General features: G+C 50.5%; 1 protein-coding gene across 5 annotated transcripts in view; it reads right to left on the reverse strand.

Moving 5' to 3' along the window:
• The window catches only part of HECTD4 (HECT domain E3 ubiquitin protein ligase 4), a 190,370-nt gene that overhangs the window by 6,991 nt on the left and 157,375 nt on the right, over positions 1-26,004 (reverse strand). For 4 of the 5 annotated variants that reach the window (XM_030860500.2, XM_030860498.2, XM_030860496.2 and 1 more), the window contains exons 56-70: positions 23,325-23,506; positions 21,887-22,092; positions 21,470-21,600; positions 20,973-21,178; positions 19,178-19,357; positions 15,554-16,860; positions 14,337-14,544; positions 10,460-10,683; positions 10,219-10,370; positions 8,741-8,847; positions 7,909-8,032; positions 4,825-5,015; positions 3,558-3,704; positions 2,366-2,485; positions 1,548-1,703 (exon numbers count right to left, since the gene is read on the reverse strand). In XM_030860500.2, the coding sequence (XP_030716360.2) occupies positions 1,548-1,703; positions 2,366-2,485; positions 3,558-3,704; positions 4,825-5,015; positions 7,909-8,032; positions 8,741-8,847; positions 10,219-10,370; positions 10,460-10,683; positions 14,337-14,544; positions 15,554-16,860; positions 19,178-19,357; positions 20,973-21,178; positions 21,470-21,600; positions 21,887-22,092; positions 23,325-23,506 (3,641 nt within the window). The remainder of the gene's footprint in view (positions 1-1,547; positions 1,704-2,365; positions 2,486-3,557; positions 3,705-4,824; positions 5,016-7,908; positions 8,033-8,740; positions 8,848-10,218; positions 10,371-10,459; positions 10,684-14,336; positions 14,545-15,553; positions 16,861-19,177; positions 19,358-20,972; positions 21,179-21,469; positions 21,601-21,886; positions 22,093-23,324; positions 23,507-26,004) is intronic. The other variant, XM_030860497.2, reaches the window with a different exon arrangement.

Below are 26,004 nucleotides of genomic sequence, written 5' to 3' on the forward strand. Positions count from 1 at the left end.
CTGCGGCTTCGGTGGGTGGAAACAGAACCCGCCCAAGGGCTGGGAGATCCGGGCTCCAATCTGTGGGGCCACTAACTAGCTGCGTGGCTCCTGGGGAATCACTTCTCTGACGGACCCAGCCTCCGCACCTCTACCTAGCGGATGGGGGCAGTCACTGTACCCACCTCCCAGGCTAGTTCCAGGGATTCAACGAGATCAAAGGCAGATCCTACGCAGGTCACTTCTCACAGCTGCAAGCTGACACCGATACAAGGGCTTGTGGGACCCGTGTCCGTCCCCTGCGCTGGGCCGAGAGCAGGGCCCCATGTTTTCCTCAGCACTGCCTCCTGCCAAGCCCAGGGCTCAGTGTGTGTCCAGTGAGAGCATAAATAAATGGATGGACACACGCAAAGGGCAACAACAATGATCAGCTCCTCTCCTACTGCCATTCCAAATGTGCCTTTGGGTTTCTTGCAAAACTCCTCTCTGTGGCTGGGTCTCCTCTTGCCCTTCCCCATGCATCCCATCAGTGTCCTCAGGTCAGGAAGCACTGAGGACAGCTGCGCTCGCGGAGGACTTGCTTGGGGACAGATGTCAGGGCCTGGCCGCTTCCACGGAGAAGCAGGACACTCCCGCCTGCTGAAGCCGCCAAGGGCTGGGCTTTAGAATCCGACAGACCTGGGTTTGCACCCCAGTGATGCTGCTGACCTTGGGGGAGCTACTTAACTTGGTGGAGCCCCAGTTTCCCTGCCTGTAAAGTGGGACAGTGCTGGTGTCATGAGGAGCGTAAGGTGTTGAGCCTGGGCCTGGCACGTTCTGGTATCTCAATGAACAGAGCTGTTCTCAGAGAGCCTCCGAGGTGTGCCCAGAGGATGCCACGGCACTGGCCGGCAAGGAGGCTGCTGCGGGAAGTGTCCCATGATCAGGGCGGGAATGGGAAACAGCGCTGCCCCAAGAGCTCTCCCCACCCAGCGCGCCCAGTGAAAGAACTGTCTTCTCCCAAACAGCGCATTTCCCGAACGTCTGGGCTAAACTGACTGAAAGGACCACGCAGGAGCATGTTCTGAGCGGCCATTCCTCCTCCCTGCAGCGTGAAATGGCAGGATGTGCCATTCTGATCAAGGGCCCCCCAGACCCCTGTCTCTCATGGGGCACACACACAAGCTTTTGGCCCAACCAACCCTCAGCCAAGGGCTCTTCCTGGAAAAGAAGTCCAATCCACACTGAGGGCGTCTCTCCTCAGCAAGAAACACACTCCTAGCACTGATCAGAAGCCCAGTCCCCAAGCCTGGACAGTGCTGGGCTGAGGTTCCAGGCCAGCGGCAGGTGCCACATCCCCAGGGGACAGGGGCAAGTCCAGGGGGGCTGGGTTTGGAGAGCCTGGACAGATGTCACTTGGGGGCAGTCCTGGCTTCTGTGCAGAGCAGGGTAATGAGGATGTGGCTTGACTCTTGTTAACAGGTAAGATATTGGGCCATTTAGGCTGAAAATAACCCCAGGAATGTTTACATTCTAAACACAGCCTTCACCCTGAACTGGCTGACGGAGGGCCTGCGGGGGCCACTTACTGGTGCCGTGGACCTCCTCCCCAGTGAAGCGGATGTTGAAGGCATAGGTGGGGTCACCGCCACTCGCCAGTCTGACACAAAGCTGGGAGGATGGCACCGAGGCCAGCTGCCTGGCCGCCTGGCAGAAGTAGGAGTTTTCAGAGGCTCTGATCTCCCCTGGAACGAGAGAGGAAGTGCCAAAACCTCCGGGTGGCCATCCCCTGCACCCCAGCACAGGAGAGCCGCATGGCCAGGCCCCGGCCTGCTGGGGGCAGCCACAGCCTCCCTTCTGCTCCTGGAACATCTTCAATCTTTCACGTCTGCCACGTGGGTCCCTCGAGGAGCCCGCCCCCCAACCCCACCCTCCACCACCCCCCACCCCGTTCTCCACGTGGTCAGCCCCTCCCATCCTTCCACGTGTCTCAGGGGAGGCCCTGCACCTGGGCTCCTCTCACGTGCCCCTCCCGACATCTGTCCGTTCACAGGCTGTGGCGGAGACTCCTGGCTGCCTCCCCAATATCTAGCCTCCCCGCTTTTTTGGTGCTAGAGCCCTGATTTTAGCACGTCCACGGCCAGAACGAAGCCCACCTCCCCTGCACTGAGGCGCGGCCTGTGCCGCTGATGCCCCCTCCCTCTGCTGCCTGGATTGGGAGCTTGGGAGGGACTGGAGGGGGACGTCACAGGCTGGGACATAGAGCAGGGCAACAGAAGCACCCACGCCAATGAGGGATGTCAGAGCAGCCCGGGACTCTCACTTCTAGAGCCTTCTCTTATGTGCGAGAAATCAACTAGTTGAAGGACTGCTGCCTGCATCCTCTGGTCTGTGTAGCTAATCTCACCTCCCACGATCTCCAGTGGGTCCAGAGTAATCTCCGGTGCCGCGTGGTCAGCTGTCCTCTGCACTGTGGCGTTCAGCACCCGATTCATGACGGTCACCTTCGTGTCATAAAAGATCAGCCCTGGAGGGAGGAATGCGGTAGAGGCTGGGATGGGGTGGCTTCCCTTCCTTCCCAGTCACCCCGAGGCCTGGCAGGGGCCACACTGTCCCCTGTGGGTCCGTCCAGTCTCTTCTGGGACAGCCCGCGGGCCCCTGGGGGGATGTGCTGCTGGGGGCATAAGAGGTCCCGCTCCACTGGAGGGTGATTAGTTAGTCTCCACTCAAATGTGAACGCAGGATTAAACCCTTGGACCCTGTCATGCCCACGAGACGCCTCGCTTGCAGGAATACAAACCCAAATACATAAAGAATAAGGAGGTTTCTGTGGCCACTTCTGAAACAGCAAAAAATAAAAACCACGGAAGTGTCTATCAATAAGGACATGGACACCTACACTGTGGACAGCAAGGCAAGGAGGGTGTGTGTGTCGACAGGCAGAGATCTGTGAAGCAGAGGTGCACAACAGAATGTATAAGAGGATACCCAGGTTTTTTTGGGGTTTTTTTTTGCGGTATGCGGGCCTCTCACTGTTGTGGCCTCTCCCATTGCGGAGCACAGGCTCCGGACACGCAGGCTCAGCGGCCATGGCTCACGGGCCCAGCCGCTCCGCGGCATGTGGGATCTTCCTGGACCGGGGCACAAACCCATGTCCCCTGCATTGGCAGGCGGACTCTCAACCACTGCGCCACCAGGGAAGCCTGATACCCAGTTTTTGATTTAAAAAAAAAAGACAAATGTGTGTGTCTATATGTATGTGAATAGAAAAGTCTGGAAGGACAGACTCATCTGTTAGTGACGGTCGTCTCTGGGATGCAGGAACATTGGAGGCAGCTAGTGAGTCAGAGCTTTACGTTTATGTATTTCTAAATAATCTGAAAACTCTTTTAGTAAATTTAGTTTTTCAGAGCATATTTGTTTTCTTCAGAGCATAATTAAAGTAACTGCTCTTGGGTGGAACCACTGCTCCAGAAAAGATTCGCGTGTCCAAGGACAGGCTGGGGGTGGGGGAGGTGGGGCCCTGGGCAGCTGCAGGAGTCCAGGTGATGCCGGAGACCCCACCCATCGGGGTAGGCCCAGGAGGCTCAGGCACTGACCTTTGGCCTCCTTCAGCAGAGCCGCGATGCTGTGCGTGTACATGGGCGTCTGGCGCAGCTCCACGAGTGGCAGGAAGAAGGTCTCGAGCGTGGTGTTCAGGGACTGCAGCAGGGCGAAGCGCAGGCGCAGGCTCTCGATGGGCACATCTGCAGGGCATGAGGGGCGGTCAGGCGGGGGCTCGGCCCAGCGAGGCCGAGACTCTCCGTCTGTGAACGATGCAGGTGGCCTGGTCGCAGGGAGGGACAGGGAGGCTCCCGCGGTGGGTTTTATCCCTGGAACCCAGAGGCTGTTGGTGAGTGAGAGATCCCGGCTTCCCTGAGCCTGTGCCAAGCAGCAGCAGAGGGCGAGGCCCGGGCTCGAAGGGGACCTGAGGGTCCACTCAGCCGGCCTTTGCGGCTGTGCCGGGGCTGCGTACCATTTGATTTTTAACTTTTAACTCTGAAGTAATTACAGGCTCATAGGAAGTTGCAGAACAAAGTAGAGTCCTGTGTACCTTTCCCCCAGCTCCTCGTGGTGTGACCTCACGCCTTGAAACCAGGAGACTGTTACATGGCACACTGAATTTTACTTGTCTGCCCTCACGTACATCTCCTCTCTAACCGTGAGACTGACGTTGGGACAGTTCACGGCCACGTTCACTGTCGCGGTATCCGCAAGAGAGCGAGGGCTCGGACTGTGGCTGAGTGAGGGTGAGCAGGCTAAGCGGGGCCCGAGGCGCGCACACACCCCAGCACCGGAGCGGCCCAGGGCCTGTTGCGTGTGACAGGGCTTATGCTCCAGGGGTGGATTTACGGAGAATGGCCGTTTCTGTGTGCGCGTTGTTGTTGTGTGCGTTCCTAGCTTTTGATACAAACGTGCTGCTCTCTTGTAATTAAGGCTAATGTCTCTGACACACGCTACCAGACTGCCCTGACCCCGTCTCACCCCCAACGCCAGCCTGGCATCCGAGGCGGCCCCTAGGCAGGGGCCTGGGTGTGACGGCAGGGGTCTCGCCTCCCAGCCACTGCACTTGTGTCTGCCGCTTGGCTTGGTTGCGAGGAGCACATAATAAGGCCTCACAAACTTTAATTTGGCCACAATCACAACTTCTCGTCTTTCTCTCCTTTTTATACCCACCTGTTCACAGCAGGTGTTCCTAGGGATTTTTGTAATGGGCACAGAAAGGGCATCTAGTCCTTCTAAACCACCCCGTGCCGTCATGGGGCAGGCCCCCACAGGGCGGTCCAGGGGGAGGACCCTGAAAGGCATCCCCCTGGGGCCACATACTCAAGAGACAGGCCACTCTGGGGTCGGCGGCGTCTGTGGGGTCCAGATACACCTCGTGGGGATGCAGCCGCGCAGGCGTGATGGCCAGGTGGCGGCACAGCCGGTTGATGTACTGCACGAGCGCCACGTCCATCTCCAGGGTCCACTTCCTGGAGGCCTTGTGTGCGTGCCGGACGTCGATGCAGGCACACCTGGGGGCGGGGAGAGGCAAGGTGGGGCGGCGGCCGCTGGGGGACTGCTGGGTTCCTCCGCAGCCACGTCCCAGCTCCCGGAGGACCTTTATAAGACAGCCTCGCCTCCCAGGCATTTCTTGGTGCCCAGCCAAGGTGCTGACTGCAGAGGAACTGCCTGTCCTGAGGGGAAAGCTCCGTTCTAAAGAAACAAGCTGAGCAGGCTGAGGGGATGGCAACACGCATCCCCACGTGCCTCCCTGCTGTCTGTAGGCAGCAGGGCTTTAGGGTTAAAGACGGGGCACTGGAGTCCTTGGGTGAAATCTAGGCTACAAAGCACACCTACTTCCTGAGCCTCAGTTTCTTCATCTATGAAATGGAGCTGGCGATAGCACAGCCTCGCGCCGTCAGGAGGAGTCACTGAGAGGACACCTGTGCTGCACACAGCACGGTGCCCCACCCCTTCCGAGGGCACAGCACGTGCCAGCTGCTGGTGTTACTGAAGCCGTCATCTTTTACCCAGCGATCCCACCCCAGGGTTCCCCTACGCGGCTCCTTGGGCAGGCAGGCAAAGGTGTGTTTGTGAGGGCTGCCTTGCTACAGCAACATCAGCCATAAGCTACACCACCCCCAATAACGGACTGCTCGGCAGCCGTTAAAGTCATCTGGTAGAACAGTATCAAATGACGTGGAAAAATGAAAAAAGCACACTGCAGGACACTATTTCCTGTCTGCTCCCTGCTACAGTGCTGAAAACATCTACTCCTGGAAAAATGGTGGGAGAGGTGTTTACTGAAACCTTTCCAAGTGATTACCCCTGGGCACAGAATCACAGGAAATCTCCTTTGTGTTTGAATATACTGCATGAGGTTTTTATCGAGTGTGTGTGTCCTTATTCTACATTGAGCTATTAACCCAAGAAAGGCCTGCAGGCAGGCAGGTGGGTGGACAGGTGCCTCTTGTTCCAGAACCTGTGGCACCTCGAGGGGGGTCACATGCCACACAGGGTGCATCGCGCAGAGGGTCCTGTCTCAGGGAGGTGGTGGAGCCTGGTGCCAGGCTCTCGTCACTGCAGGCCACCTCTGTCCTACCCTAGGAGTGCTCCCAGAGAGACCTAGCGCCTTCAGGAGGTGATCCCCTCTTCCAGGCTGGATGTGTCATCACCGTGGCCCCATAACACAGGTGAACCAGCCCTTCCAGCTGTTACAAATGTGTCACCTTGGAATTAATTTGCAGTCCAATTTGTCCCCTTTTCACTTGGAATGCAGTTTCTAGTCCAAAATAGGTGATTCTGCTTTTAACGAAAACCCCCAAAGTCGTGTCTCTTACTGGTTTCTAAAACCAGTCGAAGAACTTGGCCCTGTCACCATGATCCAAGGCCCATCTGGGCATCGACTCTGAGCCTTCAATGAAGGTACAAAGTGCTGGTGCCAAGCAGTAAACAATTTCTCAACTCTGAAAATGGGGTTTTAAAAAAGCATGCTTCTGGCAGCCATTCCTTTGAGGCCCAGTACATCTTGCTGTGGGAACGGGCGTGTAGGCCTGTGTGTGGCAGAGCCAGAGGGCGAGAGCAGGGAGATTTCTTTTGGTTTGCAGACATCTTGCCTGCTTGGGATTCACTTACAGCTAGAAAGGGGAAACCATATTTAGTTTGGCCCTGGAGACCTGGTGACTCGTGACCTTGCTGTGCTCCTGCCTGGGAGTGAGAGAGGGCAATGGAGAGTGGGAGAGAATGTGTGAGTCCAAAGAAAAAAGATTCTTTGGAATAAGAAATCATCCCTGTTAGGGACTGAAATGTCCCCTTCCCGCCAATTCATATGCTGACGCTCTAACCGCCAATGTGACTGTATTTGGAGACAGGGTCTTTAAAGAGGTCATTAGGTTAAATGAGGTCACAGGGTGGGGCCCTAATCCAATAGGACTGTTGTCCTCATAAGAAGAGGGAGAGACACCAGGGATGCAGGCACACAGAGGAAGGGCCACCTGAGCACACAGCACAAAGGTGGCCGTCCGTGAGCCAAGGAGAGCCCTCCAGAGAAACTAACCCTGTTGACACCTTGATCTTGGGCTTCCAGCCTCCAGAACTGCGAGACAGTGAATTTCTGTTCTATAGAACACTGTTTCAAACAGGCTGGAAAATCCACATTAACAATTAGGAAATATGGCGAGGGGGAAGGGTAATCTGTGACAAAGCGAGACAGAGGCATGGACATATATATACTACCAAACGTAAAATAGATAGCTAGTGGGAAGCAGCCGCATAGCACAGCGAGATCAGCTCAGTGCTTTGTGCCCATCTAGAGGGATGGGATAGGGAGGGTGGGAGGGAGGGAGATGCAAGAGGGAAGAGATATGGGAACATATGTATATGTATAACTGATTCACTTTGTTATAAAGCAGAAACTAACGCACCATTGTACTCCAATAAAGATGTAAAAATAAATTATACTCCAATAAAGATGTAAAAAGTATAAAAATAAAAATATTGAAAAAAAACAATGAGAAAAAATTGGAAAATAACTCAATAGGCATTAAAAACAGGCCAGATGGAATGGCTTCCCTGGGAGTAATTGCTTGGGGAAGCGTCTAGTAGCTGAGAACAATTTTTTTTTTTAACATCTTTATTGGAGTATAACTGCTTCACAATGGTGTGTTAGTTTCTGCTGTATAACAAAGTGAACCAGCTATAGGTATACCTATATCCCCACATCCCCTCCCTCTTGCGTTTCCCTCCCTCACACCCTCCCTATCCCACCCCTCTAGGTGGTCACAAAGCACCGAGCTGATCTCCCTGTGCTATGCGGCTGCTTCCCACTAGCTGTCTGTTTTACATTTGGTAGTGTATATATGTCCGGGCCACTCTCTCTGAGAACAATTTTTACACAAGGTATCAACTGGGTTGACAGCCTCTTACCTCTCAAAATGAAGATCGTAACCACAGGATAAAATCGCCCTCCAGACACTACGGATGTCTTGCTTGGCTCGATCAATAACAAACTTGTGAAATCCTTCCAATGTCAGGTACTTTTCCTCAGGGACTGATGGAAAAGTGTTCACAGTGTTAGGAATCGGTGAGAAGTGGGGGTCCCACAACATGCTCCCACTGCACCCCACCCTCTCTTTCAGGGCCCAATTCATCTAACCCCCCCCCCCCCCGTCTCCTGCCGTCACTCCAGGGTCTGTTAACAGACTGTCTCCACCCGACTGCTCAAGGACACACATAACCCCCAACCTGACGGGTCTGAGCAGCTGCCTCACCTCCTCGGGCTGGTGACCAAGTGGTGCAGCACTTTCCCCCCAGTCTCGTCTTTCTGTATCTCAGAAACATTCCCGACTGACTAAGCAATTTTTGTGACAATAATAGCTTTCTCCAAGTCTGCTTGGGCCTTTAGGAAGATAAGGTTCTAATGTCCCAGGTAAGTGCCCTTCTGGAAGAAAATTTCTGAGCAGATTTTCAATCTTTACTTTCAATCGCAATCATCTATTCTTCCCTTGGGAGTATGGTATTTCTGGAGCTGCTATTCTAACCTCCATCAGTTCAGGTCAGCAGAGATGGAGTCCTGGAGCAATAATCACAGTTGGCCAGGGATGTCTTCCGTGTCTTGGGCAGGGCTGCCCTGCCTAAACTAAAACCCGAGGGAGCCAGGCGGTCAGGGAAAAGCAAAGAGGCTGGATCCCAGGCTGCGCCGCCATCTCTAGGATGGAAGCAGCCCCAAGCCCGCATCAGGCCCAAGTTGCTTGTTCACCTTCTTGTTTTTTGGTGGGTGACTTTTCTGGGTCCTTTTCGTCCGGCTTGCTCTTCTCCGGTGACTTCGGCTTCACAGTGGGCTTCTTCTCGCTCAAGGCAGTCCTGCTGTAGACCAAAGCACCAGAATCAGAATTCCTCACGCCCACACCTCCTCCTGGTGGGGGGAATGCAGAACCTCACCAGGCATTCGTTCACCTTCCCCCAACTACAGCTGATGGTTCAGACAGGGCGGGGGTCAAGATCAGCTTTGCTCTGACCAAGAAAAGTTTCCTGAGCAAATTATGAGGACAATTCGATGCTTTAAAATGTGGAAAATCTCGAAGAGACACTTTTCAAACATTCTTTCTACATACTTCAGAGCTGTGCTGTCCAAGGAGCAGGCACTGGCCAGATGTAGCTACTTAAGTTTAAATTGATTAAAGTTACAAGTCCAGTTCCTTGGTGGCACTCGCCGCACTTCAAGTGCTCAGCAGCCACGTGGTTAGTGGCCACTGTGGTGAGTAGCACAGACAGAGAAATGCACATTTCCATCGTCACAGAAAGCTCTATGGGACAGTACTGACTCAAAAGCCCCGTTTACGTATAATTAATTAATAAAATTTTAAGACACTTTTTTCTCTGACGACTTAAACAAGTCCTCTAGAGACTTCTGCTCCGTAGTACTTCACTACCTGAATTTCAACTTGAGCGCCATAAACATGTTTCTAAAGAAAATTCTACTAAGTGTGTGTGCACATCCACACATGGGATATTATGGAGCTACTTTAAAAGAGGAACGGGGGACGTTCTTTCTGTGCTGATATGGAATCATCTCCAAGATCAGGAGTAAACAGAAACAGCAAGGCACAGGCACTTTGTACAGTTCCCGACCTCTGGGTACGCGTACACTTGCTCGTGTACACCCAGAACAGTTCTGCAAGGCTACGAAAGTGACACTGCAGCCTCAGGGACAGGAGCTGGGAGGCTTAAGGATGGAGAGGAAGAGGAGTGGCTTTTCACGGCATATGCTTTTGAATATTGTACTAGTTTGGCCATTTACAATGTAACAAGATAATACGTATGCACAAATAAAACATTCTGCACTTAAATGTTAAAAGCAGTTGCTATGTTGGGGGTATTTCAGTGTTTTCCAGTATGCACGGGTGCACTTTACAGTCTTTCTACAATAACTGTGCATTATTGTGTGGGTAAAAGAAGTTAGACTTTTTAAACAATTCTGTACATTTTAGATGTTTTATTAATTCAGACTGGTCTGCTTTCCAGCCTGCATGGTCCAGATTTTACTATCCTTACGGGTAAAATGAAACGTTCTCTTCCAGCTGACGAAGGCAAGGGCGAAAAGGACCCCGGCAGCAGAGCAGAGAAGAGCCAGATGTCTGGCTCCCCCAAGGTGCCAACAGCCTCCCAGGAAGCCTGCTAGGAGGTGGCCCCGCGTCCCCCTGCCCGGCCCACCTTCCGAGCTCCTCGGTCACCCACCTGACGCTGTTGAGCACGGCCTTGTCCTTGGCGGGTGGCTTGGTGATGGGCCGCTTGGTGCTCACCACCTTCCCGGGGTGCTGTTCCTTCCCCGCCTTGCTGTACTTGCTCTTGTCGAACTTGGGTTTTGGCACGCCGTACTTCCTCAGGATCTGCGGAGCACCGGAAGGGGGCGGGGCTCAGACTCAGCCCCAGGGGCACGCAAGGCCCAGCACGGGTGCGGTGGGGATGGGGTGGCTACCTGGGTGAGCTGGTCCTCCAGCACCTTTTTGGGGGGCCGAACATTGGTGAAGAAGAGGTGGAGGAGGTTGCCTGGCGTCTGGGAGTTGATCTGCTCTTTGCTGAGATAAATGTCAGACACTTTGATGGGCTTTGCTGGTGTCAGGCTCAGCATCTGCTCTGAGTGGGCGCAGCTCTTAAATATCTCCGTCAGCACCTCTCTGGCCCCGGGCACCAGCTTCTCACCTGTTACAGAATGGAGGGAGGGCAAATGGTTCTGCAGTGAACACGCTACGTCAGGATAAGCCCTGCAGCATCTGATTTACTTTTCATCAATGATTTATTTTTGAAAGTGGGTAATGGGTGGTTAGTGGTGATGATGAGCTGTCCGCTGAGACCTGGTGTCCCCTTTCTGCACGCACACCTCAGTTACACGCCCAGCCTTCTCTGCCGTGAAGTGTGGTGCCGTGAGGTGCAGCCCCGTGACGTGGGCCCCTCCTGGGCCAGTCTGCTTCAGGCAGGACACAGATGGGCTCCAGCCTAGGCATTTACAACTGGCCTCCTGTTTACATTTCTTGGGGCGAGAAAAAGATGGACTTCAGGCTGGACACTTGCAACTAGCCCCCTGTTTGCATTTCCGGAGACAGGAGATAGGTGGGCTCCAGGTTAGCTATTTAGAACCAGCCTCCTGTTTGCACTTCAAAATAGAAATAACAACAGGAACAGGGTAAATAGCCAGGCTTTGTTTCCTGTGGACACTTTGAGGTAACAGTTATGGCCGGGACAGAGAGGGGCTAAACCCTGTTCTGAGTAAAGATCAAGAGGTCACATAATATATTTCCCATCCTTGGGGCAAGGGAGACATTGCACATGCACAGAAAGGCTCCTTGGGGCTCAAAAAGGAAGGGGCACCACCCCATAATATGTGATGCCAAGGCCCTCCCATAGGCCTCTGGGGTGGAACCCATCTTGGAAAAAAGTTGCGCACGCCTGTTGGGGAGGGTCCTAGGGCAGGGCAGAGTGTGGAAAAAGAAACCAGGTAATTGGCCAAAGGTAAACAAAGACCCGAAGAACTGCCCTATAATGCATGACTCCACCGCCTCTTTACTGGGCTCCTCCTCATTAGGGAGGACGCCCACACCCTTCCTCTCCTGGTGTGCATCTCTGCCTTGCTTCTGTCAACTCAACAAACTGTTTCTCTGTGTGTTCTCCCACTTGTTGTTGTTCTGTGTCCCCAGTAATAAACTTTATACCTGTTTTTACAGTTCTCGCCTCCTTGAGAAACACGTTTTTCAATGGGGGTGAGGGCCAGGGGAACTTTGCTTCTAGCCTCTAGCCCTTGCTGGTCCACCGGCTAGGATTCCTGGTTTTCATCCAGGCTACCCAGGTTCAATTCCTGGGCAGGGAACTAAGATCTCACTTCACGCCACGGCTCACTGCTGCTTCTCTGAGATCATGTTCTCTCCTGCACTCATCCCCACCACTGGCTGCGTGGAGATAACAAGCCCCCGAATGGCAGACCTCAGGGCTCACCCTGGACTCTTACATGTGCAAGAAATGAACTTCCACTGGGTCTGAGTTACTGTACTCTAGGGTCTCTTTATCATGGAGGTTGAACCTCCCTTAACTTCAACATGTCTGTGATGGATAGTCCCCAGGGAGCAAGAGGATGTGGAGGCTGCAAGTACTTTTAGTGCAAAGTACAAGTTGTTCAATAGTTATTATTAGAGGATGCATTTGAAACCTGGCCCAGCCAGCAGGTGGAAAAGAAAGTTCTCTCAGATACAAGAAAACTGTCCCTGAGCACGAGAAAAAAAACACTTGTTTTTTTTGGTCCCCGAATAAGCACTCCAGAAGATGCTCTCACCTTTCCTAAGGGGCCAGTCAGGAATGTTCCCAGTGGAACAGGATGTTCCACTGCATCTGCATGTTTCTCGTGGCCAAGGGCCCCCACCTGCGGGCAGAACTGACTTGCTCATCACACCCTGTCCTCCTGCCCAGCCTCCTCATCCCCTCTCTCTGATGGTCTGGCCCTCCAGAGGCACACCCAGCTCAGGCCGGGCTTCAGGAGCCAGAGCACAAAGGTCCCCTGGGCATCTGGGCTGAGGGTGAGGAGACAGGTGTGTGGAAGGCGTGGTCAAGATCTAAGAGCTGATTCAGTAGAACCACAACTTAAAGAGTCTTGAGCAAAATGCGTGTGGCTGTAACGTGGCAAATGTGTTATCAAAAGACTGAGTATCTTACGTGGAAGGTTTGACCATAATACAATCAGGAGCTAGAACTAAATTTGGATTAAAGCATGAAAAGACTGGCAAAGCATTAATTATGGCAGAAAAAGACCCCAGGGTTCCCACAGATCGTACACTAGCCACCCCCACGTGGGGAGCTGAGAGCCGAGTGAGCACCATACTCAATAATAAGGGAACAGGGCTGAAACCAGGGCGAGGAGAGAGAGGCAGCCCCTCACGCACAAGAGTCCCAAAAAACTCAGAGATCAAGATACACATTGTAACGCGGTCCTTCAAAAAAATCAAAATTAATACAAGAAACCCATGATGAGTGAAATATTAAGAGTACTGTGCCGAGCCATATTAAAGCCTGATGCAAAAGGAAAAATCATTAACACTGATCCTGTCTTTATTTAAAATTTTAAGTTTGTTCACCATGGATATTTTGCATTAATTTTGACTTTCATAAGTATTATATTAAAATAATTATTTATCTAGATTACTGAGTTGTTTTGGAGCCCCATTAAATTCTGTGGCCTCATTTACCTCACTCTGGTCCCAGCCCTGTGGGAGTATTTCAAAATTTCATGACTGGGGGATAATAATTTGAAACAACAACAAAATCCATACTCAATATTACATTTCTGTCCTCAGAAAACATAAAACAGAACAAACTCAACAACTCTATTATGAACTTTCAAACAATATTAAAGAGTTAGAAAAAACATAAATTTAAAAATTTGAGAGAGACTGATGCAAAATAAAGACAACAACACAAAGAACTACAGTTATAAAAAGAAAGGAGAAAAATTGCTGCTGCTTCTGAAGCGAAGCTGGGGGTGAGCTCTTGGCCTCAGGATCTGCTAGATCCAGCTCTGTGGGGCCTCGATAGAGCCCGGGTCCTGGCTGAACAGAAGAAGTGGGGAAGCCAGACAGGGTAGGGTCCCCCCACATAAGAGCCACCAGAATGACAAAGTGGGATTTTTGTGAAAAAGGAACCGGAATCGGTTCTTCCCCAAGAATTCATAAAGGGCGAGGTGTTAGCTGTCCTCAAGCATATTGACTAAATGATTACCAGCAATGTACATGGTACCTTCTAGCTCTAGAGGACAGAACACAATAAATACACTTGAACTCAAACAAGGGGAAGCCTGACTAGACAAAAGGAAAAAAGCAACTTGAATGCAAGCCCACATTCAAGGCTGTGGCAGGAAACAGGAGCACCTGAGGGCTTGGTGTGGGGGGCCTGTGGCAGGGCCTGCCCGCTGGCCTTCAGAGCCCTGACGGCTCTCCTGGGGGAGCAGCAGTGTTCTCTTCACATCGTGTACACAACGCACCTTCTGTTAACCAAGCAGTGAACCATCTTCCCAACATTCCCTGAGTCACTTCTTAAATCTTTGACCCCCAGAGCTCCTCTTTAAGGTAAGATGTTAAAAACAGGGAAAACAGGACATGGAGAGGGGTATGATTTTCTTTTTTGGCCGTGCTGTGTGGCTTGCGGGATCTTAGTTCCCTGACCAGGGATCGAACCCAGGCCTGTGGCAGTGAAAGCACTGAGTCCTAACCACTGGACCGCCGGGGAAGTCCCAAGATGGGTATGATTTTTGCTCAGGTTTTTTCCTATAAATTTCTAAAAAAAAGTCTATTAATTAAAAAAAATCTATAACCTACCTTTAATTGACTTATCATTGAAATAATCTTCTAACCCTGGGCTCCCCTGCGTATCAAACAAACTCTGATTTACTACAGACACAGTGAGTATCTCTTCCGTTGACATTTCCATCAATTCATCTTCACCATCCAAACTTGACAAACCAATCAAGTCATTATTGTTAAATAAACTCGCTCGGATTTTCTCGATTTTGGCTCGGGATCTGATCTGTGTGAACAAGGAAAAGGGTAAGGATTTGAGTGGAGAGACCAGTCACTCAGCTAGCTGTATGAACTTTCTTTCCCTCCCGTCTGTCCCTGAAACCCTCTACTGTCTTCAGCGTTGGGAGCACGGCCTGACCGGGGCAAGCTGGGCTTCCCGGCAAAGTCTCTTGTATGTGCCGAAAGTGGTAACTTGCAGGCGAACAGCTCAACTGGACATCTCTGTCGCTAAACCCCGGTCAGGTCTGTGGCTCTACGCAGATGCCCCGGGGGTTCAAGTCCACGCTTGGCTCCGAGAAAATCCGCAGGGAGAAGGTGGACAGATTCTGGGAGGAAGCCAACCCCTGGATCTTTGAGCTCTCCTGTCAGAGCCCGTGGGGTGGGGAGCAAGGGGGTGCAAGTTCTCCTCCTAGTGCCTTCCCCTCCATATCTAATAAGGGCGAGGATGGTTTTTACTCTGCACCCGACTCCCGTTACACAGGGGGCAGGAAGACACAGGTTGCAGGATTTCTAAACAAGGAGGCCCAGAAAACACATGGGATCTTGAAGTGGAAATGTAATCTGGCAACACGCGCAGCATCTGAAACTCAGAATCACTCTGAACAGAACGGCAAGTCTGTTCTCTCCCTGCTCAGTGGGGATCCCTCCTGCCAATGGCAATGGTTAAAACAACCCAAAGCCACTCAAAAAGAGGCCACTGGGGCCTGAGTTGGAAGACACTCGATGATGCTCAACCATCAGGAAAGGTCAGCCCCTGGAGCCCCTCCCACACTCCGCAATGAACTGTATTTACTTCCTGACAGACTTGCTATCACACTCAAGAGATGGGACCTCAAATACAGATAATCAACATGATTGATCACTGCTGTTTCCAAGAGCTGCCTCAGGGAGCCTGCTAAGTGCCCCAATGTCACCTATTACTTAGTCCCTTGGAAATAATATTGGAAGGCTTAAAGAGGCCTGGGGGATTCTAACCGCTCATGATTTAAGTGGTTGCCAAGGCGTGAGGTGCTTACCTCCACAACCGCAAAGCCTTTGATGGGGCGTGCTGTGAGGGGCTGGTTGTCCAGGGACGTGACTGTGTACATGGAGCCCATGTCTGACACTGAGGCCGTTTCTGCATTGTCCAGTGGCTCCCCCAGGCTCCCAAGGCTGCCCAGGCTGCTGGTGCTGCATAGGGAAACGTCCAGGCTCTCCTGGCTGGACACTACGTGGGGCTCCAATAAGCCCGCAGGGATGGGCAGCTCTAGGCCCGAGGGCAGCGGTTCCATGGAGACGTCGCTGACCGTCTGCAAGATGCCCTGGGAGCTGCAGATGGAGGCTTGACTGGTGGACGCAGACGCGCTGATGCTCATGGCGGGGGTCGGGCTGCGGGACGTGCTGACCTCCAAGCTGTCTGTGCTGGGGAAGCCAAGGGTCTTCTCTGGCTCAGTTTTCCCATCACCGCCCTCGGCCTTGTCTTTTGGCTTCTTGGGGTCTTCGTCCTGCAGGGGGATGTAGATCTCGTCTTTGAAGACCCCGCCGTGGGCGTTGCAGGCCTTGCGGATGGCGCCTCTGACGATGCCCTCGTCCAGGTGGGTGGGGATCCCAGAGATCACCAGCAAGCGGCTATGGGCGGTGGGACCCACCAGGGCCTGGCAGGCGTCGGCGATGGCGTCGCTCGTCACACCCAGCCCCTGCGGGTCCTTCCTGGTGAGGTGCCGGAGGATGATGAGCAAGGTCAGGGCGCGGTGGAACCACAGCATGTCTTCGGGCTTGCCACCCCCGATGCTCAGCACGGTGGGGTCCGAGTCCACTGAGCGCGAGGACTGGCGCTTCCCAGAGGAGGAGGCCTTTTCCCGCTTCATCTTGACTTTCTTCCTCTTGGACAGGAGGCTGGGGCTCTGTGGCGTCTGTCCTGGGGAGGACGACGAGGAGGACGACGAGTCGCTGAGGTTGGGGGCGGTCGCCGACGTCACCCCGCTGGCAGTGACACTCATGTTGGTAGGCAGGGTCACCTCGGCCACCGCCAGGCACCCTTCCATGAGCGCATGGAAATACGTAGAGAACCTGCCCTGGTCGGTGGCCGCCACGGTCCCCGAGCCACCGCACGTGCTGCCCGAGACCCAGCTCTGCGTCTCCTCGTCGTACAGCTTGTGGAGCTCCGACTGCAGGGCCATCAGCATGGCCAGGCAGGGGTTCAGCTGGAGGGCGATGGACGAGGACAGGCCGGCAGGGTGCTTCCTCTGCTCCAGGCTGTGCACTGTGCGCAGGAGCTCTGCCAGGAGGTGGAAAACCAGCTCTTTCACGCAGGCCGCCATGTCTGTGGTCCACAGGAAGTTTCCTGAGGTGAATGAAAGCAAAAAAAAAAAAAAAATCACCTATACAGAGCTTACTATGTGCCAGGCACTGTTCTAAGGCACTTTAATGGAGGCAGCCCTCACAGCGACCGCGTGAAACAAACATTACATCCTTCATCCCCATCTCACAGATGAAGAAACGTTGGCTCAAAGAGCTGAAGGACTCACACGGCTGCCACACGGTCACACAATCTCACAGGGCAGAACCGGGCAGGCTGGCCCCAGAGCCGGTGGCCTATACCCCTGTGGCAGGTGACCGCATGGAGCCAGCTCCTACAGCTCTGACCCTGAAATCATTGTTTTCTCTCTCATAAACTTATTAAGCAGGTTGGTGACAAATCATTAGCATAATGTTTCCTGAACCATGGGATGCTCACTACTGGGGGCATACAATCCAATTTTACCAGATAGCTCAGAAATACACACGGAAAAATGATTCCTTTTAAACTCCTCTTTCAGTCCTGATTTTGTCAACAAGAAAGCCTCACTCTGGGGCTAGAATATTCTTAATAGAGAATAGCCCAGAGACCCAGAGCCTTCGACAGGGAACAGTAGTTAGCCAGAATTTCTTAACAGTAACTGCTTAACTTTTTAATTTTATAAGTATCTTCTAGTTATGGCAAGGGATACGAATTTTCTGTTTAAAGTAGCAAGATAAAGTTCCTTTTAAAATTCAGTATAAGTTTAAAAAAAGGAGAAAGGAGTTCATTGCCATAAAAACAAATCAATAAATGGTGATAGGCATGACTTGTAGACGTGGCAGAAATCACATAAAGGTGGCATGAGAATGACTGAAGTCTAGGAAACACTGTCTAGAACAACCGTGGGCCACACATCTGTGCCAAGGTCCCCTTCGTGCCAGATGCGTGTCTTCTATCCCCAGTCACATTGTGGACAGGGAGTCCCAACGGCCGGGTCTGGCTGACTTACCGAGAATCCCAATTAGGCCCAGCACCCACGAAGGAGGGGACTAGGCTGACTGGTCTCGGGGTGATGCTGTTTTGATAATTCTAATTGGTAATGAACTCATGGCTGTCACGGGACATGGTGCTCATGGAGCCACTGACAGGGAATACAGGCCAATGGGGTCTAAGGCCAGGGCCTCATGTGCTCCTATTTCCTTCTCTGTTGTCCTTCCTCTGCCATTGGACATTTTTGGAACACGATGGCCTTGGAGAGAAATCTCCACCAAAATTGCAAATGGTGGCCCGAGAGCTGAGACCGGCCACATACATCTCGTTCCCACAGCCAGTGGTTTCCTGCTCACCTCTTCCAACCCCCTGCCCAATGTGTTTTAAAGAATGTGAATTAGTTGTCAACATTTAGAAACTGGGAAATTCACATCAATATCTAGATTTCTGGCTTTTCTTGAAATAAAAAGTGACAGTATCTGGCAGGACTAGGGCCACATTCTTATACAGCAAATGAGTAGTAGGGCTCAGTGGCTGCCCCACAGGACACGTGCCCTTCAGTTCCCTGGAGGTCCTGGGTCCACTTCTCTCTCGAATTCCTCTCACTTACATCATCTCCCTGACCCGTGAGGGCACCTGAGTCTGCCAACATGTTTTTCCCTCCAACACCAACATTTTGTATTTTTGAAAAACTACAAAAATATAAAAAAGTTGAACACCTTATACAGTCAATATTTGGATGCTCACCACCTAGATTCTACCATTAACATTATTACATGTGTAACAAAGCTGTGTTTGTTTTATTACACATCTATCTATCCCTCTATTCATCCATAGACTCATCTTAGTTTTTGATTATTTCAAAATAAGTTGCAGATATCAGTATTTTTATCCCTAACCACTTAAGCAGACATATCATTAATTAAAACTCAATATTTAGAAAAATTTTGAGGTAAATTTATATGCTAAGTTCACAACTCTTTAAGTTTACCATTCCATGAGTTTTGCTACAATGCCATCTCTCTGTAACCTTTCAGGTGCTGTGAGGTCATGATGTTTGAAGGTGAAGGGTGGTATGAAAGTGAACAATGTTACAGAATCAAAGTTACAATAATGGCATATGTTAGTGCTTTAAAGTAAAGTATGATAAAATTAATCTTATTTTCACAGTTACATGCCACCCCTCAAAATAATGAAAGTACCCTGCAAATCATGGATTTGGAAGTCTAGGCTACACTTCCCACTCAATTCCCCAAGCCCAACTGACAACAAGCTGACAAGAGCTGTCACCACCCAGGCCACTGTGGCCACCCCAGGCACATCGGCCAGCTCCTTCCCCAGGCACCCGGCCAGCTCCACCAGCCTGATCCTGAGGGAAGGGAGGCCTCACCGAGCAGTTCCACCACTTGCAGGAGGACGGACGTCGGGATGGTGTCAGGCTCATCTTCAGATCTCCCTTCCCCATCCTCCGACTTCCAGGACAGCAGCTGCTCTGCGAAGGCCATCGCCAGTGGGAACTCAATGGGCAGAGAGTGTAACACCAGCACGGCTCCGGGAGGGGGAGACACCCCTAAAAGAAGCGCCCAGAAGGAAAGCTCATGACTGGTAGCACCCGATCAAAACAAGCTTGCGACAAAGACCTGCCAGGTGTGCGCAGAGAAACAGGGCCGGAAAGCCTGACCACTCATGCACTGGGGGCGAGAGGAAATGTCACTCCCCACACTCCAGACGGAGTCAGCCGCAGGCGCAGGAGGAGTGGAGGACATCCTCCAAGGAGTCCACCTGTTGGTGTGAGAATGGGACAAAGGGCAGCAGTGGGGACAGGGAAGGATAAACATCTCCCTGTCAGTCAGATACCAACCAGCCTGATGACCTGGCATGGAAATAGGAAGTCAGACTTTAAAAGATGCTTCACTGGAATGGTCCCAGCCTGGTAAAGAAATAACCAGCCCTTTGGTGCAGCTGCAATCCCATGGGGGCATCAGCTTACTTTGGATTCACAGAGTGGACCAGCAGGGGGGCCCCCAGACTTCAGGAACTACCAGAATTCTCTTTTACTGCCTTCGGTCATTGTCATGGCCTGAATCTGACCGAAGCTGCCTACGATGAGAGAAGAAAGACCCTGAGGTCTGATCCCTGTCACACCCTGCACCGCACCCCAACCCCCTCTGCAAGCACTGGTCAGACATAAGCTGGGGTACCAGGGGTCTCTGGACGGCTCAGGAGGAACCATGTTGACTGGCCTGTACTTTGGGGTGAATGTTTATTTGGGGAATGACAGGTAAAACAGAGATCTTCTGTGTTTAACATAAATTTTAAAAAACAGTGTAGGCAAAATACAATGAAAACAATAGACCCTAATAAAAAGAGATCATAAACTTGTTTAGCATTGACCAAATACCTTAAGAAATGTCCTTTCATTTTATTCCCTAAGGATGCAATGTCTCCAGGATTGGAGCTGTGCAGAAGCCAAGGCCCAATTTTGGCTGAAAGTTCAAATACATCTTTAAAATTGTCTCTAACAAACATGTGTCCATCTTCTCCTGTCCAACATGCCCAGGATGTGCAGTGCAAGTCTGAGACTAGGTTTCCCTTCCTCTGTGTGTTGACTCAGAAACAGAGTCAGCTGGCCCCAGTCTACAAAGCAGACAGTCAGCGAGAGCTTCAGGATTTACAGAGGTGGAGACCTCACCTAAATCTAAATGGGCGGAGGCTTAACAAAGGGTGCCAAGGAGACAAGACCACCTGGGCTTCCCAGCCTGGCCACCACCAGGCTTTGCTTAACATTGACACGGGGAGCAGATGATCACTGAGGCCTGTGCCTCAGGGAGCCACATTATACCTGAGAGAATTCAGTTTTAATGAGAACTTGAAGGGCAGCCAGGATTATTACAGCTAAATGATGGGACTGCTCTATGTAGATCATTCTGAACAGCACATGCTTGTGAAAGAAAAGGAAATCCCCACTGTAGTCTGGGCAGCATCTGCCAGGTCTTCCCCTGGCAGGAAAGGGAGAACTTTTAATCCACTGTCTCTGAAATACACTGCCCCAAGCAGTCCTTTTCTTTACCCATAGGAAACGGGAACACAGCACGGTAGAAAATCCTTTCAATTTTCACAAAGAAGGAAAGCAGAGAATGACTTCAAAGCTGTTCTTATTACCAGGAGCTAATTCAGAGACTTACCCAGTTTGATGTGGACTTTGTCTGTGGAGAGGATCACAGAAGGGTACTGGTTGGTGGTGGGAGGCGGCGTGAGCCCCGTGTTGGCCGGAGATGCATCCCGCGGGTAACAGATGGCCTCGATGAGGTTTAGCTGGCCATTTCGCTTCACTTTGTGGCCCAGCCCGTACACAAGCACCCGCGCCCACGGCGCCTTGTACAGAGAGGAGCTGAGGAGGAGGAATGCGTGTGAGCAGAGTCCAACCATGTCAACAAACACTTTGTTGTGAGGGGGTGGTGAGAACTGGGCACACGTAAGTCACCTCCATCACATTTAGAAGGTCATTCTTTATATAGACTAATTTCCAAAACATGGAAATTAGGGAAGAACTGTAAATCATGTTCAAGTACACTATGCATTAAAGAATAAAAGCAATGAGTTTTTTTCTTCTGTAAATTGCACCAGAATCTGTCTTACATTTCTCTCCCCATCACCATCTTCTACAGTACGGGCAACTTACTCTTTGCGGAATCCAGACTGACTTTCTTTGCAAGATACTACGACAAAAGCCGCCCCGGGGAAATTGACGTCCATGTTGACCTTGGACTCGGAAATTGGAAACTCTTCGGAGGGGAACTGCTCTGGTGCCGTCTGCAGAGACATTTAACAGGGAAAGCCACGGGTTAAACACAAGAGAGCATTTCCTTTTCCCAGCTCCCAGGCAAAGGAGAGCCAATGCATACACTGTAACAGGATCAGGAGGACAAAAAAGCCCTCTGGGAGGAAGGACACCACGGATGGGACAGGGGAGGGGAGCTGCGAAGAAAAGCAGACTAGTGGGGTTTGGGGAAGAAAGTGTCATTTTCAGCCAGCCAATAAGATTTCCAATTGAAACCTGTAACCCCAATTTAGGGACATCAGAACTTTGGATTTTTACCTGCAGGAAAGAGCAGATCTGTTTCGTCAGCTCCAACAGGCTTTCCTCACCCTGGTGCAGGGTCCGAGTGATGGCCACGTTGAGCCACTCTCTCACTGTCTGGGAGCTGCCCTGGTAGAAGAGGTCCGTGGCCGAGCAGTTCTGGGAATGGATGCAGTGCTGCAGGGACTGTGCCAGGAGGATGGAGCTGGAGCTGATAGTGCCGTCTGGGGACAGGAAAGAAAACACAAGTCAAAAAGAACAGCAGCAGCCACGGGCTGTGAGATCCTGAGTAACGAGCCAGGAGCATCCTGTCCAGAAAACCAGGATGGGTTCGCTTGGACATACGTCTTGGATAATAGACGTTACCAGTCAGATATTGCAGGGGGTGGGGGATTCAGGAGTTCGGCGGCCTTTAACTTTTTGCTTTCTTTTAAGCTACAAAACTGTTGCCTAAAATAAAAACCTGAGTTGAAGCCCAGGTCTACTAAACAGGTAGAAGTGGAGCTGCTTGGATTCAGGGGTTCCCAGAGCCTGACCTATCGGCTGCCCTGGCCAACCTGGAGTTTCACCAAGGAACCACTGGAGTAGCTCAGAGTGGAGTTTATAAAGCAAGTGTTAGTCACTGTGGCAAAGCTTCTTCCACAAGCACGTTAAAGCTTTTCAGGCCTGTTTTGGAGCCTCTAATTTCTTGGGGTGGGCCACTGGACCCCACGTGCTTAAGTGGCCTGTGGAGACGTAGTTCACACAGGCACTGGCTGGGACCCCATGGCTGTGAGAGATGTCCTTTATGCTTAGAATGCCACCTGCCCTCTCACTCCTGCTCCCATCTTAGTAGCTAGGAGGTCAAGGGAAGCAGGCTGGAGGCCAAGGTGCCAGAGGAAGACAGAAGGGGCCCTTCAGTCTTCAACTGGGTTGAGGGCAGAGTCATCACTTAGTATTCACCAAGGGAGCGAACACACAGCATCAGCCCACACTCCAAGGGCCCCACGTTGAGCAGATGCACACAGGCTGGCCCATTAAAACAGCTCCGCTTGAGGTCACGATGAATCAATTAGGTCTCTTTGGTGGCGTTTGATGGCAGGAACGTTTTCCTGTCTTTACACGTCAAACAGAATGTCTGTGACAACAGTACAGTGACTAGATTTCATAAATAAGACTTCATTTTCCTTGATCCACGATTAGTTTGCTTAATGAATGCTTAATAGGTTAATGACTAAATATGTCATCTAATACACTTAGATTTTTCAAAGAGTGAGAAAGCACTGCAAAGACAGCTGCAATCTTTCGTGCAGTTTATCTACACTAAGTCTAAAGGTCCTGTGCTGGGACTCCTCCCCCTGCTCATGTGGAGAACAAGGACACTAAGCACAGCTCCTGCTTGGCGCCCAGCTCACCCTCAGGGCTATTCCATCCTGGGCCTAATTTCTGCAGTGAGAGCAGCAAAGCCGAGGTTTACCTGGGAGGGGAGGAGCGAGGAGCTGATTGGACAGCAGCTGCAGGTGCTCCAGGGTAATGTCCCGGATGGCAGGGATGTGGAAGAGGCGGGTAAACAGATGAGGCAGCTTGGGGGCGAAGATGTTGAGCAGGGCCATGCGGCAGTACAGCCTGGCCAGTGCGGCCTCGCAGCGCAGCAGCTCCCTGCAAGGGAAGGGCAGGGGACAGGCGCTGAGCTCTGACGCTCCAGCCTCCACACTGGGCTGGGCCACGGGCCGCTGAAGGGGAAGGACCACATCTCAGGCTTCTCTGGCCTCATGCTCTGTGCTCCAAGTTAGACACTTGTGTTTTAAACAAAAAGCCACATTTAGTTATGTTTGATTTTTCCCAACTCAAAAACCACCGTGGAAAAAGAAATGAAAATATATGTTCACATAAAGACTCACATATACGTGTGTTCACAGTAGCATACATATAGTAGCCAAAAAGTGGAAACAGCCCAAATGTCCAACAACTGAGGCATGGTAAATCCATACAATGGAATGTTATTCACAAATAAAAAGGGATGAAGCAGTGACACGTGCTACGACATGGATGAACCTGGACAGCCCTGTGCTAAGTGAAAGAAGCCAGACACAAAAGCTCACATATTATGAATCCATTTATATAGAGTGTCCAGAATTAAGCAAATCCATAGAAACAGAAATTAGATTGGCGGGGTTGAGCTAGGGGACAGGAGAAGGGGAACTGACTACTAATGGGTGTGGGGTTTCTTCTTGGGGTGATGAAAATGCTCTAAAACTGAGAGTGATGATGGTTACAGAATTTTGTGAATATACTAAAAATTGTTGGCCTGTATACTTTTAATGGGTAAATTACACGGTACGTGAATTGTATCTCTGTAAAGCTATTATAAAAATTTCAGTGTGGGCATTTTTTTTTATGTGATGAATTTATGAAGTGATTGGCATTCAGGTCTCATTTAGAAATGCATCTCTTGGTAAAGAATCTAATCTAGCTAATACTAAGCATAGGGGAGGCTCCCTGTATTTTATTAGCTTATCACCATAGTTAAAAATTCTGCTGGTAGTAAGCACTTAATCAAGAAGGCAAGTTAGAAGTAGCCCTTTTGGAATGTAAATTGGTGCAGCCACTGTGGAAAACAGCAGTGGAGGTTCCTCAGAAAACTAAAAATTGAGTTACCATATGATCTAGCAATTCCACTCCTGGGCATATATCCAGAAAAAACTATAATTCAAAAAGATACATGCACCCCTCTGTTCAAAGCAGCACTATTCACAATAGCCAAGACATGGAAACAACCTAAATGGCCACTGACAGATGAACAGATAAAGAAGATGTGGTACATATATACAATGGAATATTACTCAGCAGTAAGAAAGAATGAAATAATGCCATCTGCAGCAACATGAATGCAACTAGAGATTATCATACTAAGTGAAGTCAGAAAGAGAAAGACAAATACCATATGATATCACTTATATGTGGAATCTAAAATATGACACAAATGAACCTATCTATGAAACAGAAACAGAATCATGGACATAGAGAATAGACTGATGGTTGCCAAGGGGGAGGGGGTTGGGGGAGGGATGGATTGGGAGTTTGGGATTAGCAGATGCAAACTGGTATATATAGGATGGATAAACAACAAGGCTCTACTGTATAGCACAGGAAACTATATTCAATATCCTGTGATAAACCATAATGGAAGAGAGAATATGAAAAAGAACGTTATATATATATATATATATATATATAAAAATAACTGAGTCACTTTGACGTACAGCAGTAGTTAACATTGTAATTCAACTCTACTTCAATAAAAAATAAGTTAAAAAAAAAAAAAGAAGTAGCCCTTTTGTGTCTATAAAGTCTAGGTCTAAACCCACTCGGAGCCAACAGGGGTCACTTGATATTACCTACTGACCCAAATTAAAGGTAATGCTCGTCCATCATATAAAGTGAAGACAAAAAAGAAACCAGCTAAGATGGTGCATGTTAGGTGGTTTCTTTCTCGGCTCCACCAGTTTGTAATATTCTTGCGCCAGAATTTAAAACAAACCAGCTCCACCTGCTTCTTCCCTCCTCAGAAGTTTGTTGACAGTACTAGCACAGCTCACGAGGACCAGGGCAGCAAAACAGATGAGGTCTGACTATGAAAGCTGAAAGCCCTACAGACTCCCCCCAGCTCTCTCCTCAGATTGCAAAGCCTCAAGTTGCCAGGATGAAGCTGGAGTGAGATTATTTTTGGTCGACTCTGCAGACTGTTAACGTCCCTGAAGTCTCTGCTGAGGAGCCCCCCCGACTCTTCATTCTCTAAAGTTCTCTCTCAAACCTACGTGAGCACTTTAGGCAGAGTACACCTCTGAAGAAAACCCGTACTACGACCAGAAATTCCATCATTGTATTGATCAAACAAATCTATGGCATATTTCATATTTCTCCCAATACCGAGATCACCACATTAATACTGACTGTAAATGTCCTACATCTGCAGCCTGATTGTAACCTTGCGAAGCACTTTCTTGCCTTTTCTCTAAGTTGCTAGTCAACAGTCAATAGGTTTCATCTATCACAGAAATTTGCCAAAAATATGACTGAAAGTCTTATTAAATAAGTTTTTAAAAACTTTAAGAGTACCATATTGATATTCAAGCATATATGTTTGGGGATCCTTT

Source organism: Globicephala melas, chromosome 13, assembly GCF_963455315.2.
Source record: "Globicephala melas chromosome 13, mGloMel1.2, whole genome shotgun sequence".
Taxonomy (NCBI): Eukaryota; Metazoa; Chordata; class Mammalia; order Artiodactyla; family Delphinidae; genus Globicephala; species Globicephala melas.